The following is a 13,322-nucleotide window of genomic DNA, read 5'->3' as shown; positions in this document are numbered from 1 at the left end:
TCTACCTTTGGGCCTGGCAGATGCCCGAGCCACGTCCTGGCAGATGCCCGAGCCACGTACTCCCCTCCACGGTTTGGTGATGTGGGTGAGCAGGAGAGGAAGCCTCCGTCCCGATATCCTCCTTGAGCTTCCCTGTGATTGGAGTCCTGTGCAGTGATTAGGTGCGTAGGCATCGTTCAGTCCAACCCTCCTCAGTGGGCAGGTGAGGAGCCAGGTCTTGCCCAAGGGCACATAGCATGTAGGAGGCAGAGTTGAAGTTTACAGCCCTGCTCCGGACTCCGGCATATTCCATCCCACCCATCTGAATGTTCACTCTGAAACTCAGGGTGAGTGGACTCGGAGCTGGGAGGCTGGGGGTTTCAGAGATGTGTCAGGCCCTATCCTTGACCTCAAAGGAAGAGCTCAATGTCTAGAATCTTCTGTTTCTATCCCTATTATGTTTATGAATTAGTTCCACGTGCGTGGCATTTCCCTTTCGGACTTTGCAGGAACTGGTTCAGGAGGGACAGGATGTGTGTGTTAATCCCTGCTCTACAGAAGAGGGCTCAAAGGTTAGAGGGACAAAAGATTTGGTCAGGGGCATCCAGTATTTTCTTGCAAAAGCTGGGATGCAGCTCCAGACCCTTGACTTCCAGGAGGGCCATGGTTCTTCCTGCTCCTCCAGCCTTGTGGGCAAGAGGGAGGACTGCGGTCCGCGCAGGTGGCATCCTCCCTCCTGCACCGTCCTTTCCCCTAATCCCACCCTCCCCCAGCTTGGAACCTAGACTCACTCCAATAGGAACCCAGAAGCTTCCAGAAGCTTTGTCCAGTCCTCTGTGTGGCAGGGGGCCAACTGCTCATTTATATTTCACTAGATACCGGAAATTATGTAATCAAAGTGGTATCTTTGATCAGTGATAAGAACTCATGTTTCTTTTGTCCTCTCTTATCCGCCTCCAGTCTCCACAAGCATTCAGAATCTCATCCCAGCAGAGCAGAAGCTATGCTGCCTGGGGCACAGGGCTTAATTGTCCCCAGGCTGGAAACATGCAGATCTGGGTTCAAATCCCGTGTGGCCCTAATTCACTCTCAGCCTCAGTTTCTATAGAATGAAAGATAATAACAGCAAGTTGAGTGATCTCCAAGGCTATCTTGGAGATCTAGTTTGCTGGGTAACTTGGGAGCTTCTTTCCTCTCCCTGGGGCTGTCTCCCCTCTGTGACATGGCTTTGGAAGAGCTCCCTCCTTAGAAATGACTGCGGGGACTTTCAGAGCCTGAGAGGGGTGCCATGGCTGTGTCTGACTTGTTCTGCATGGTTCTCGAGGGGCACGAGACAGACTGGCAGAGGCTGAGACAGAGCTCTGGGCCCGGGCCTGCCAGGAGTTGTAGCCACTGAGTGAGGGAGCTCTGTGGGAGCCCCAGGAGCGGGGGGAGCATGGAAAAGCTGAGCTGGGCCTGGGCTGGGGAGGGGCGGGGAGGCTGCGGTTCACAGAGGCTGCACAGAAGCTGCACAGAAGCCCCACGCCTGGGAGGAGGCGAGTCAAGGCCTTATTTATTCATGATCAGGCTGTTGGCATTTGCACTTGCTTGTACTGTTTGCAGGCGTCACCTCGGGGGAGACCCGGCCGAGGGCCTGGCCTACAGCAGATGCTCCGGGACTATCTGTGAATGAAAGAATCTGATCCTTACAAAAAACAGGTTGTTCTGACTCCCAGGCCAGTCTTCTTGAGGTTACACAGATCTCTGCTGCTGGTGGGATAAGGAGGCCACATGGAATGTAAAAGCCCACAGACTTTAGATTTGGAATGACCTGGGTTTGAACCGTTCCCTTATCCAGCCATCTGTCCCTTCTTTCAACAAATGTCGATCGCCTTCTCGGTACCAGGTGCCGTGTGTGACCTTCGGCAAGTCACTTAACCTCTCTGAGCTTTAGTTTCCTCCTCTGTAAAATGGGGATGCGGTACCATCTACCTTTCCAAGGTTGTTGTATAGATTGAGTGAGATGAGGGTGGTAAAGCACCCAGCACTAGAACCTGGGTGCCAGTGGATTGTCGTGGCTGATGGTTGAGGTAGGGGCATCGTTGCATTAAGAAAAGCAGGAAGGTTTGGACACGGGCACTTTCATCCTGTTGGCAGTTTCGAATTGGGACTAGATCTTGAGAAATTCACTCCTTACACTAGTATCACCTAGAACCCAAGAGAATAGAGGGATATTTTGTTCTGTTCTTAGCCTATCGTTTTTGAGCTTCTGTTCTGTGCTAAGCAGTTTGCATGCTGTGTCTTACAGCTCGAAGTGGGGAACAGGGTAATTGAGAGTTTAAGGAGGGGATGGACTGTTTACAGAGCTGTGGGCAGCATCAAAGGAACCACATGGGTCCAACGTAAATGTACAAGGGGAGGAGAAGGTGTTACCAGAACCCGGGAGAGTTAAAACATGACCAGGGGTCTCTGACAGGAGCTGGGGCCAAACTACAGCACAGCAGGGAGGGAGCAGGGAGAGAAATACTCTCTGCCCACTCTCCTGCAGTGGCCTCCCACTGGCCAAACGCAGCCAGAAGCAGAGAGCAAAGAAGCCTGGGGGGTTCAGCTTCCCAGGGCACAGAGTAGATCTGGGGGACAAATGGAGAATAACCAACATACATGTTATCTTAGAAGAAGAGTATTACATCCATATTTTACAGCTGGACAAACTGATGCCCCAAAGCACAAGGAGATGAAGTGACTTGCTCAGAGCGACGTGAAGAAGCCCTGTCCCAGGAGGCCCTTCCCTGGGACAGAGTCAGGGGAAGACACAGCATCCTGAGGGCTTTCCTTGGGCATAATCGTGAGCTCAGGTGGTCAGAGATGGGAGGACCCTCTGAGGTCTCCTGCCTCCCCCTCTGCAGGCTACAGGCACTGAGCAGAGGTCCAGAGACTGAAAGTTCATTGTGAAGGGTCACCTGGCAGTTAGCAGCACACTAAGGATTGGACTCGGGTCTCCCAGATCCCAGACCTGTGAAACTTCTTGCCTGCTGCCAGGGACCATGCTAGCCAGGACTTACTTTTTTCTACAAGGCTTGGCAGGCGGGCTCTTGCAGTTGGACACAAGGGTGGACTTGTTCCGTGGGACGAGGTTCCCTAGGTTTGGCTGTCGGAGGCCAGGACCCTTGGGGGAAGCCTAGAGTCGGGGCTTGGTTGTTTCCATGGTTCTGTTTGCATGAGCCCTGAGCCCAGGCCTCTGTCCGTCTCCCCCAGACAGGCCTGAGGCCCCTGTTCCCCTCCCCCTCAGCTCTGGGCCCTCTCAGAGGCCCTGTTGTTTGCAGCGTGGAGTGGAAAATCCCACCCCGGCCTTGTGAATCATCCCAGAGTCACCCGCTCAGGCTTTGGGCCCTGGAAAGAAATGGCAGCATTTTTCCACTGCATGGAGAACAGGCAGGGTCTCAGATCTGGGGAGAGGGGGCGCCCACCCTCATCCGCTAACAAAGAGCACTGCGAGGGGAAGAGCCAGGCCTGTGGCTGCAGCTGGGCACGGGGCATCCTGGTCCCGGGTCGGTAAAGGAGGGCCGGCCGGATCTACAGCTGGGGGCTGGGCTGCCATGGCGAGGAGTCAGGCCGTAGACTGACATCACCCGGCCGGGCTGTGGGTCCCAGCTGGCACAGAGTCTGCTCTGCAGATGTTGTGGATGAGGTCAGACCCCAGCTTGGATGTCCTCGTTTCTAGGGCAGAAGAAATGCCAAGAGGGAGTGTCCAGGCCTCTGTAGTTGTGGCTCTACCAGGGTCCACGAGGGAGCGTCCTTGGAGCCCTGTACAAGCCCGTCGCCCCTTCAGGCCTTGGCCTGCTCTGTGAGATGGGTATGATCTCACTTTTCTTCTCCTGCCAGATATCCTAGAGGAGGAAATCACCACCAGCCTGCAATTCAGGAAGTGCTAACGTTGGGAAGCATCCAGAATGCTCATTTCGAAGATGCCCACGGAAGGGAGGGGAGTTGCCCCATGTTGCACAGCCAGTCAGAGTACAGCTGGTCAAGATTTTCTGTGTAGAAGTAGCCTAGGGTAGGAGAACAAGTCAAATGGCCTTGGGTTGAATCGAGGCTCTGCCTATTAGCTGTGCAACCTTGGACGAATCGCTTTGCCTTTCCGAGCCTCTCTCTGGTTGCTTATCTGTTGAAAGGGCTCAGTACCTACAGTAACGCTTAGCCTTAGCCTCTGCATTTCCCTTTAATTCTAGTTCACATGAAAGAATAGGGCCACGGAGAGCCTTCTAGGAAGGGAAATCTTTTGCTCTTCCTGAAAAACAGATGTGAGGAGGGTGGCTTAAAATTTCAAGCTGGGGAGGTTCCAGCAGCTTGCTTAACAGAAACAACAGCTAACTTTTTGGGCATTCGCTATGTGCCAGGCAGCAGGATTAGCACTTTTTATAGGTTATCTGTCAGCTAGGTGCTATTATATCCTCGTTTTGTAGTTAAAGAACGAAGCCTTGGATACTGAAGGTTACTTGCCTAAAGCCACAGAGCTAGTAGGTGGGGGTGCCCCGCGTGAAGCCAGGGCCCCAGTCTTACACCATAGTCAACTGCTCCCTGGGGAGGAGCGGAAAGTAGGCTGGCCCTGGATCCCAAACCTGCAGAACTGGACATAGGACTAGAGACTGTCCTCCCAGGCCCCCGGGCTCTGGATGACTGCTGCAAATTTGGCCAGCAGCGCCAGAGGCTTGGAGGTGGCTGCTGGGACTTGGCCTGAGGTCATGCAGCAGCCGCCCCCACTCCTCCATCCGGGGGCCCTTTCCAGTGACCCTGGGGCTTTGGTACCCATATCTGCCTGTCTGGATCTCTCTTCTGATTTTTATTCATGGACGAGCAAGCACGTGGTGTTCACAGGCCAGAACTGTGAACCAAGGCTGCCCAGCGTGAGGTCTGGATTAATTACCAGCCAAACCGTACTGGGTTTTCAACACTGATTTTAACTCTGGGCAGGAAACCTGGAATCTCATTGATGGTTATTTGAAACAAATGAATTCCCCAGGCCTCACACATCCTCGAAAGCCTGGCTTCCTTCGAAGGCTCCGTGTTCAGTTCTTCAGATCAGGCGCTTGGTTAATCATCATGGACTCCTTGGGGTAGACGGAACGGTAGCTACTGAACCTATTGTAAAGGGGAGCAGTGGAAAACAGACAGGCTGAAGGGCTTGCACAAAGTGCAAAACCGGGATTTGAACAAAGGTCAGCCCATGGTTTAGTACGTCTGCTTGTCTGCCTCCCTTACTGTGTGAACGGAGGAGCCGTGAGGCCAGACAGGTACTCACTGAATGCCATGTTGCAAGGTTAGGCTGTTGTCTTGTGGGAAATGGGGAGCCATCAACTGTTGATGAGCAGGGGAGTACCTTGGGAAGGTGAACCAGGCTATGTGGAGGACTAGAGAGGGAAGAGGGCAGAGGTGGGGAGACAAACAAAGGGGCTGTTGCAGGTTCTTGGGGGGAGCAGTGATGAAGGATGGGCCAGGCTGTGGCCATTGGAATAGATGAAACATTTGAGTGACGATTACATACAAGACATTGTGTTACACATTTACGGTCTCTCGTTTCGGTAATACTGTAAAGAGTATGTTATTATCCCCATTTTATAGATCAGGCTGGTTAAGGAACTTGTCCAAACCCAGCTGGGAAGTGGTAGCCCTGGGATTTGAACCCAAGCCTGTCTGATGCTTGTGCTCTTTATGCTATACTGCATCTCCACGGTGCAAAGATGCTCGGTGTCACCTTGGACAAGTCCCTTCTCTTCTCTGGCTCTGCAGAGAACTTGGCTGAGCTCCGAAGTCTTTTGCTGTTTTACTTTATCAAACATTTGGCTGAACCCTGGGGAAAGAGAGATGACTCATATCCTATTAGTTCCTTTGAGGAGACCATGGTCTGGTGGGAGAAGCAGGCTTCTAAGCAGACAATTCCATGATAAATATAGTGGCCTTCAAAGCAGAGAGAAAGAGGGAGACTTGGCCCAAATTGGAGGAGGAATCATGGAAGGTTTCCTGGAGGAGGTGACACTGTAACTAAGTTAGCTGAGTAATAAAAGATGAGAGCTTTAAAGACTGAGAAATAGCAGCTGCAAAGGCCTGAAAACTCCCAAGAGCATGAGTTCCCCAGGCAGGGACCTCAGGAAACCCCTCTTTTCAGCCATGGGATTTCCACGCCCAGAGCTCTGGACAGGTTTGTTGAATGAATGCTTGAACCCATTCTCTACTACTACTTGACATTGATGCTGTTTTGCTTTCTTTTCAGGGTCCCCCTGGGCTGCCTGGGCTCCCTGGAGCCCCCGGTGCACGGGGGCCTCGGGTAAGTGATCACACACCATCCTTCGGAGCACTGGTTGGCTCCCTGGCCTGTGTCCCACTGCTGCTGAAGTCCCAGCTTTGCTTTGTGTTCTCAAACTGTTCCCTGCCCCTCTCTGGCATTCATTTTCCACTTTGTCCATTGGAGTGGACTTAGGGCTCTTAAGGGCACCGTGTGGACAGACATGCCATGGGACAGCGATGACCTCTTGCAGAGTCTCAGTTGTCCTTGCTGCCTGGGGCTGAGAAGGGGTGTCTGCAGATCACATCCCTGAGCTTATGGGCTCTGGTGCTTGTCTAGGAAAAAAAAAACTGACTTTGGAGGACATGACCCTCACATCCCTCTTCCCACCTCTGCAGGACCATTCTGGGGTAGGGATGCTGACATAGGCAATTAGACAGGCCATGCCAGGGAGGGGGTGAGCTCCCTGTGCTGAAAAGTTCAACTGGAGGCTGAAAGATGGCTTGGCAGGGCTGCAGTGGCCGATAAGAGCTAGCCCGAGCCTCTGGATGAAGAACAGCTCCTGTGTATTATGCCTCCCATGTCACTTAATGTTGCCTTATGTGATCCCCTCTCCCCCAGAATCCCCATGGGTCGGTATGATCATTCTCATTTGGGGGATGAAGAAATTAAGCATCTAATAGATGGCAGAGCAAGGACTGGAACGAAGTATCTTAACCATATGCTGGGACCCCTCCCTCTTGCAGGGAAATCCGCCCCCTTCCCAAGAGGACTCAGACCCACGGCGCCTGGCATCTGTGCCCAGGCTGAATCAGCCTTTCCCACGCTGGGTGCCTGGCGAAGCCCTGGCAGAGATAGCTGCCTGGGGCATATTTTTAGCTCCGAGGCCAGCGGATGGTTCTGGTTATGCAATTACTCGAGCCCTAGTTCCCTCCAGACCTGGCCCTGTGCTCCCCAGGCCCAGGGCTCTGGAATCTGCTCCATGCAGCGGTATTTCCTCCTGGCTTTGGAGTCTCCATGCAGCCCATGCCCAGAGCTGGGGACCACAGAAGTGCCATTGACACTGCTGGCCACGGGACCTTGCAGCCTGGGACCAGGATGAGGCCCTTTGACCCAGCATTTCAGGCCCAGGCAGTCTGCCTGTGCCCCCACTCTACACTCCTGAGCCCTCCAGCCTCTGCAGTGTTGCTCAGGCTGTCCCTCTTCTGCAAACTCCTCTTCTGCAAACTCCTCCTCCCTCTTCTGCAAACTCCTCCTCCCTCCATGGCTCAGATCAAGTGCCAGCTCCTTTTCCGACGACCAGCCCCTTCTCGAAGCTCCTACAGCACTTTATCTGCCCTTCTGGATGGCACGAATCACTTTCTAAAACTCATATTGACCTCTGAACTCTGTTTACGGAGCTGCATGTGCGTGATCTCCTTCTGTCTTCCCAGCCATCATGAGAAATAGGTTCCAATATCCCCATTTTACAGGTGAGGAAACTGCGGCTCAGAACATTTTGGTTACTTTGGGTAAAGTCGAACAGAGTAAATATCAGAGCCAGGACTGAAACAAAATCGTCTGACTCTAGAGCCTGTGGTCTTAACCATCTGTGTGCTAATTTTTCCATCTGCTTGGCTGAGCCCCACTGGGCTAGAGACAGGCCCAGCTTTCTGCTTTTTCTTACACGATGCCTAGCAGAGTGCACTGTGTGTGGCAGGTGCTGGACAAATGGTCACTGATGAGCTCTAGTCTGGGAGTCAAGAACACGTCCACCAAGAAGCTGTGTTACCTCAGCCAAGTTCCTTCCCTTCTCCGGGCCTCAGTTTCCCCATCTATAAATCATGGGATCCTGATAAGGCATTCCCAAGGTTCCTCCCAGCTCTGACATTCCACGAGTGAGTAAATGACTCTCCTGACATCCATCGCAGTCTCGCCCATCATCCTGTTTCTGGACTGGAAATTCCATAGATCATAAAATTCCAAAGATAATAGAATGCTGGGATTATGCAATGTCAGCTCCTCTCTGCATAGATGGCAGCTCTGGCACTCAGGGCGGGGCAGGGCCTCACCTGAGGTCAGCGGCATGTCCTTCCCACCTCCACATACTCCTGTCATTCATCGAGGGATATTGGGGAATCCCTTGGCCCTGCCCCCATCCGCCTTTCTGGGCTGCAGCATTTATAGAATTGGTCTGCTTGGCTCCCACTCAACTATGTGCTTCGTTTCTCTGCAAGGCAGTGGCTGGAGAGGGATGGGGAGGTGGGGGTGGGAAAGCAGGAAGCCCCCATCTTCATGAGCTGCAGATGTGGTAGCCGAGTGCTCCGGCCCATCGTCTTTGGGGTAGCTGGGGGCACAAGTGGGGAGACGTGGCCACCTTGACCTTGTACAGCCCATGCCTTGTTCTGGGGTGATCAGGTACCCCTCCTCGAACACCCCCACCCAACCTTTGCCCAATTCAGGCTGAGCTCTAAGATTAGACCCCAGAAGTCTGGGCTGGGGTGAACATCTGAGGTCTTCCAGATTCCTTAGAGACCACTGGGTCCCAGTCATTTGTAGGACAGAGAGACTGAGGCTGGGGGAGGGGAGGCTCAGGAGCGATTCCAGGTCTTGACACTTCCTAGTTACAGCCTTGTGGCAACAGACTGTGTTTGGTGGGATGTTGGGAGGGGTTGGAAGGCTGATTGTTTTAGAGGGATGATCACCCATGACACCATTATATAAACCCCCCAGGCTGAGCGAGCTTCTGAACATTGTTCTTTCTAGATGTTTTCAGAGAAGGGGAGGGTCCCAGTTCAGGCATCGAGGAAGAGGGAGGTGCCTTGGTCAGAATGTGACAGACTGCAGCTGGGAAGTTGGCTTCCAAGAGAGAGAAAGGCAGCAAGTTCTTACAGAGCTAGCCAGATGGGTCAAGAGGGGTCAGGGACAAGGGCAGTGTGTCTGGAGGCTGGCGTGGTGGGGGGCACCGCGGGGCCTTTCGAGGTTCCTCTCTCCACCCTCAGTGCCCCAGATTATACCTACTGGACAAAGACCAACAGGAATTACCTGACTCTTGGGCTCTTTTTATACCACTGGTCTGCAAGGCTGTAGTTCAGGGCGCTTGCTGGAGAAAGTGGACATAACTGGACCCAGCTGTTGCAGCAGATTCAGAAATGGCCTGGGAAAATCTAGTGCCATGAATAAACCCTGGACTTGAAGCCAACAGACCCCAGTTCTGGCCCTTCCTTAGCTACTACTCTGCTGTGTGACACTGGCCAAGACTTTTTGATTCTCTGGGCTCATTCTTCCCAGCTGCTCCAAGGACCCTGGAGGGTGCCATAAGCTCAGAGCCTGAAGGAATCCAAGGGAGAGAAATGACTATGTATCATGGCCACAGTGGGGCTGTGCCTTTGTTCAGAAAAGGCCAAGCATTCCCTTCATTGAACTCTTAACTCCAAAGGCTCATGCAACAGTCAGTCTGAAGTCTGAAGGGTGGAGAGGTTCCTTTAGGTAGGAAGAGTCCCCAGAGGTTCCCTGGAGGAGGCGGCGTTTGAGCCAGACCTTGTAGGATGGGTTGGGTTTCAGCTGGAGGGAATGGATGGGAAAGGCATGACAGATGATGGGAACGGCATGGCAAAGGTGCTGAAAGGAGAAAGTACCAGGCATGGAGCAGGGAAGCAAACAGCTGAGTGTGATTTGAGCCTAAGGAAGCCAGCTGGGAAGGGTTGATGGGGCCAACTGAGGAGAGTGTGGAAGGCGGTAAAATTCAGCTGTTAAGGGCTTGTGCTCTGAAATCACACATCTGAGGCTGAGCTCTAGCTCTGCCCCTTAGCAGCTGCATGGCCTAAAAAATCAAAAACCTCTCAAAACACCAGCTTCCTCCTATTCAAAACAGGAATCGTGACAGTACCTACCTCGTGGGTTAATGGATAAAATGAGATGATGTATGAATAGTGCTTAGCGCAGTGCCAGGCATCCGGGGGGCCCTCCTAAAAGAGAGTCGCCGTCGCAATACTGCTAAGATCTGGCCAGGGGAGGAGACCAAGCGTGTGCAGGAACGTGCTGGCACTGCTGTAGGAAGTGGAACGGCTCTGTTTTCCCTCACTTTTTTGTTTCTTTTCCCTTTCAGGGTCCTCCTGGGCCTTATGGAAATCCAGGCCTCCCCGGCGCTCCCGGAGCCAAAGTGAGTATTTATTGTGGAGTCTGGAGATAGGGCCATGGAGCGGATGCTGAAATTCGGGCCACGTTTTGGGTGCTTCCTAGGGTCTCCTGGTGGGAGGTCCTCAGGATCATTGCAGAGGATCCACACTGGGCCGCAGGCACAGCCTGAATGTCTCCTGAGTGCCAGGCCCCATGCTGGGCTGGGGACACAGTGAGGAATTAGGAGTTTAGCTTCTAGTTGGGAGTGATTAAGGGGAAGGGCAGCTGGAAACTGGAGCCCTTAAAGGGAGTGAGACAAAAGGTCATTTAATGCTAACTAGGGAGGGCCTTGAACATCTGAATAGGAATGTGAGGTTTACTGGGTCCTAAGATGCAACCTGAGGAGGTATGTCGAGTTTTGAGCTGGGATGGGACGTGGAAAGATTTCGTGTGATAAATATCGCTGGATGCCAAATGGAGGATGGACGGGGGGTGGGGGCCAGAGCGGAGGCAGGGAGACCTGGCTGAGGCTAGCCTGGGCCAACTCAGGCTGTGGGAGGAGGAAACGTTGGCGCATTCGCAATGATGTGGAGGTGGGATAGAGGACTTGGTAATGGACTAGAGGTGAAAAGTCGTGACTTCCCAGTGTTAGCCTGGGTGACTGAACCTGGGAACCCAGGAGAAGGAATGAGATGACATTGGTTTGGGAACTTGTAGCCCAGCTAGGTAGAGATGATTCATGGAGAAACATTCTGAAACTCAGAAGACTCTGAGCTGGAGATAGAGCCTTTGAGGGGTGGCTGACACAGAGATGCCACCTTCCCGCCCTTCTTAGAAGGCCCCAGTTAACTTTTAAATGAGAGCACAAAGTGACCAGTGCTCTGATGACTGCGAGGACCTCCAGCCCCAGAGCTCCTGTCTGCTCCTGGGGCTTGGGCAGGGAACGGGGTTGTTCAGGGTGGTACGTGGAGTGAGAAGCAGGAGGGCAAAGGAGTGCCGGGCCAGCAACATTTAGGTCATGGGGGCAAGTCGTACAGAATGGCTGGAGAAATAGGACTGAAAGGGATACGAAGGTCAGGGAAGCCAAGGGCTCAGTGACTGTGATGAGGGAGCATGGGGACAGGCCAGGAAGGGCAGAGGGACTCCTGGTCAGGCCACCCAGCCTAGCCTGTCATCTGTGGGGTAACCAGGTGAAGACCTCTGGGCTTTGGTGGCCCAGGCCCCGGGTCATTCTTTGTTAGCTCAACTGCAAAGGTCCAGGGGCTTAAGTAAAGCCATTAATGACCGGCCCCAGGTCAGGCAGTGAGTGACAGCTGTACAGCCTCCAAAGGTCAGTGCTAACTCCCAGAGCAGAGCTGCTGCAGCCCATCAGCTTGTCAAGGAGTTTGGGACAAAGGTCATGCACAGGTAGCCCTGGATATATGACTATAGGGCACTAGAAGGCTGGTGCAGGAGCACCGGCCTCAGCCCTGCAGGTCCGTGACTCCACGGCCGAGGCTGGGCTGGGGATCCTTCCTCGGAAAGCGAGCACAGAGGCTTCAGGTGCCTGGTGCCCAGCAGCTGCCTGGAGGTGCTCTGGGTTTTAACAAGGCAGACACTGATGATAATGGCCACCATCTATTGTGCCCTTGCTCTATGCTGGGCACTGTGCACACACTTTATGTAGCTTGTCTTATTCCATCCCCGAAAGACCTAAGATATGGGTGGAGATACTCTATTCATTTACAGATGGGGAAACTGAGTCTCTGAAAGATTGAGACACTGTCTGGGAGATGGTGACAGGATTGTCCCCTGGGAGGACCTGCTCCTTCTTTCTAGAAGGGACCTCCTTTGGAGACTTCTGCTTTGCAGAGGCCTCAGTTTCCCATGTCATGGGGGTTGGGGTGTTGTCTTTTGTTCTTGATTTGTAAAAATTATTTATGTTTGTATATTAAGGTTATTAAGATTTCATCTACCTTACAAATATTTTCCAGTTTATTGTTTGCCTGTTAAGAGTATTTGCGATGATTTTCACAACTGGAAATGTTATCTATTTGGCGGGGGCCGGGGGGGACTAAAAATAATAGCTAATACAGATTAGGAACTTATGATAATGTCAGACAGTTTAGAGAGTGCTCCATCCATATGTAAAATGTATGGTTATTTACTTTTATAATTAGATATTTTTTCCCATGCTAAGATTCACTTATATTTCTAGTCATTTTATAATATCATTTGTACTAAAAAAATTTAAACCATCTGGAATTAACCTTCAATGGGAGGGGTGATATGAGGTAGGGCTCTAACTTTATTTTCCTTCCAATAATTAATTATTTATTAAATAACCTTTCCTCCACTGATTACTATATGATAGAACAGGTTCTATTTCAGGCCATTCAAATGTGTTTTATTGCTCTTCGTATTTTTTTATGTTCGTAAAATACTACTTTATATTATGACATTTACTACCTTTATACTGTGTCTTCTCCCCCCTGTTCTTTTAAAATATTTCTGGCTATTTATTCTGTCAGATATACTTTATGCCCATCTTAATAATTTCCTTAAAAAACCCTCTTGGAGTTTTTATTAGAATTGTATTAAATGTGTATATTAATTTGTGAAAAATTAACATCTTTAAAATATTAAGTTTTCCCATTTGGTTGAGTTTTTTTAAATGTCTTTTAGTAAACTTTTATAGTTTCTATTGCATAAGCCCTGCACGGTTTTTAAGTTTATACTTAGAAATTTTATTGTTGCTGTTATAAATGGAGGGAATATTTTCCTCATTATATTTTCTAGCTGGCTCTCAGCTTTTGAAGAGACTGTTGCTTTTGTATTTTTGTACTTTTGTGCGTATTTTATAACCATGCCCTTTAGTGAATTATCTTATGAATTCTACCAGTATTTCAGTTAGTTCTCTTCGATTTTCTAGACAGGCACTCATATTGTTTGCAAAGGACATAGTTTTCTCTCCTTTTCCTCAAAAGTTAGTAGTCTTATTTGTTTT

The 13,322-nt window shown here is 51.3% G+C and overlaps 1 protein-coding gene across 12 annotated transcripts in view; it reads left to right on the top strand.

The window, feature by feature from the left end:
- COL27A1 (collagen type XXVII alpha 1 chain) overlaps window positions 1–13,322 on the top strand; it is a 131,031-nt gene that overhangs the window by 12,336 nt on the left and 105,373 nt on the right. For all 12 annotated transcript variants that reach the window (XR_003047867.1, XR_003047868.1, XR_001517354.2 and 9 more), the window contains exons 4-5: window positions 6,227–6,280; window positions 10,326–10,379. Coding sequence is in view for 8 of the 12 variants with exons in the window: in XM_015593357.2 (XP_015448843.1) it covers window positions 6,227–6,280; window positions 10,326–10,379 (108 nt within the window). In the remaining 4 variants the exon portion in view is untranslated. The remainder of the gene's footprint in view (window positions 1–6,226; window positions 6,281–10,325; window positions 10,380–13,322) is intronic.

This window comes from Pteropus alecto, unplaced genomic scaffold, assembly GCF_000325575.1.
Source record: "Pteropus alecto unplaced genomic scaffold, ASM32557v1 scaffold226, whole genome shotgun sequence".
NCBI lineage: Eukaryota > Metazoa > Chordata > Mammalia > Chiroptera > Pteropodidae > Pteropus > Pteropus alecto.
Note: the sequence above shows the minus strand (reverse complement) of the source record. Positions and strands in the feature narration are given on the sequence as shown.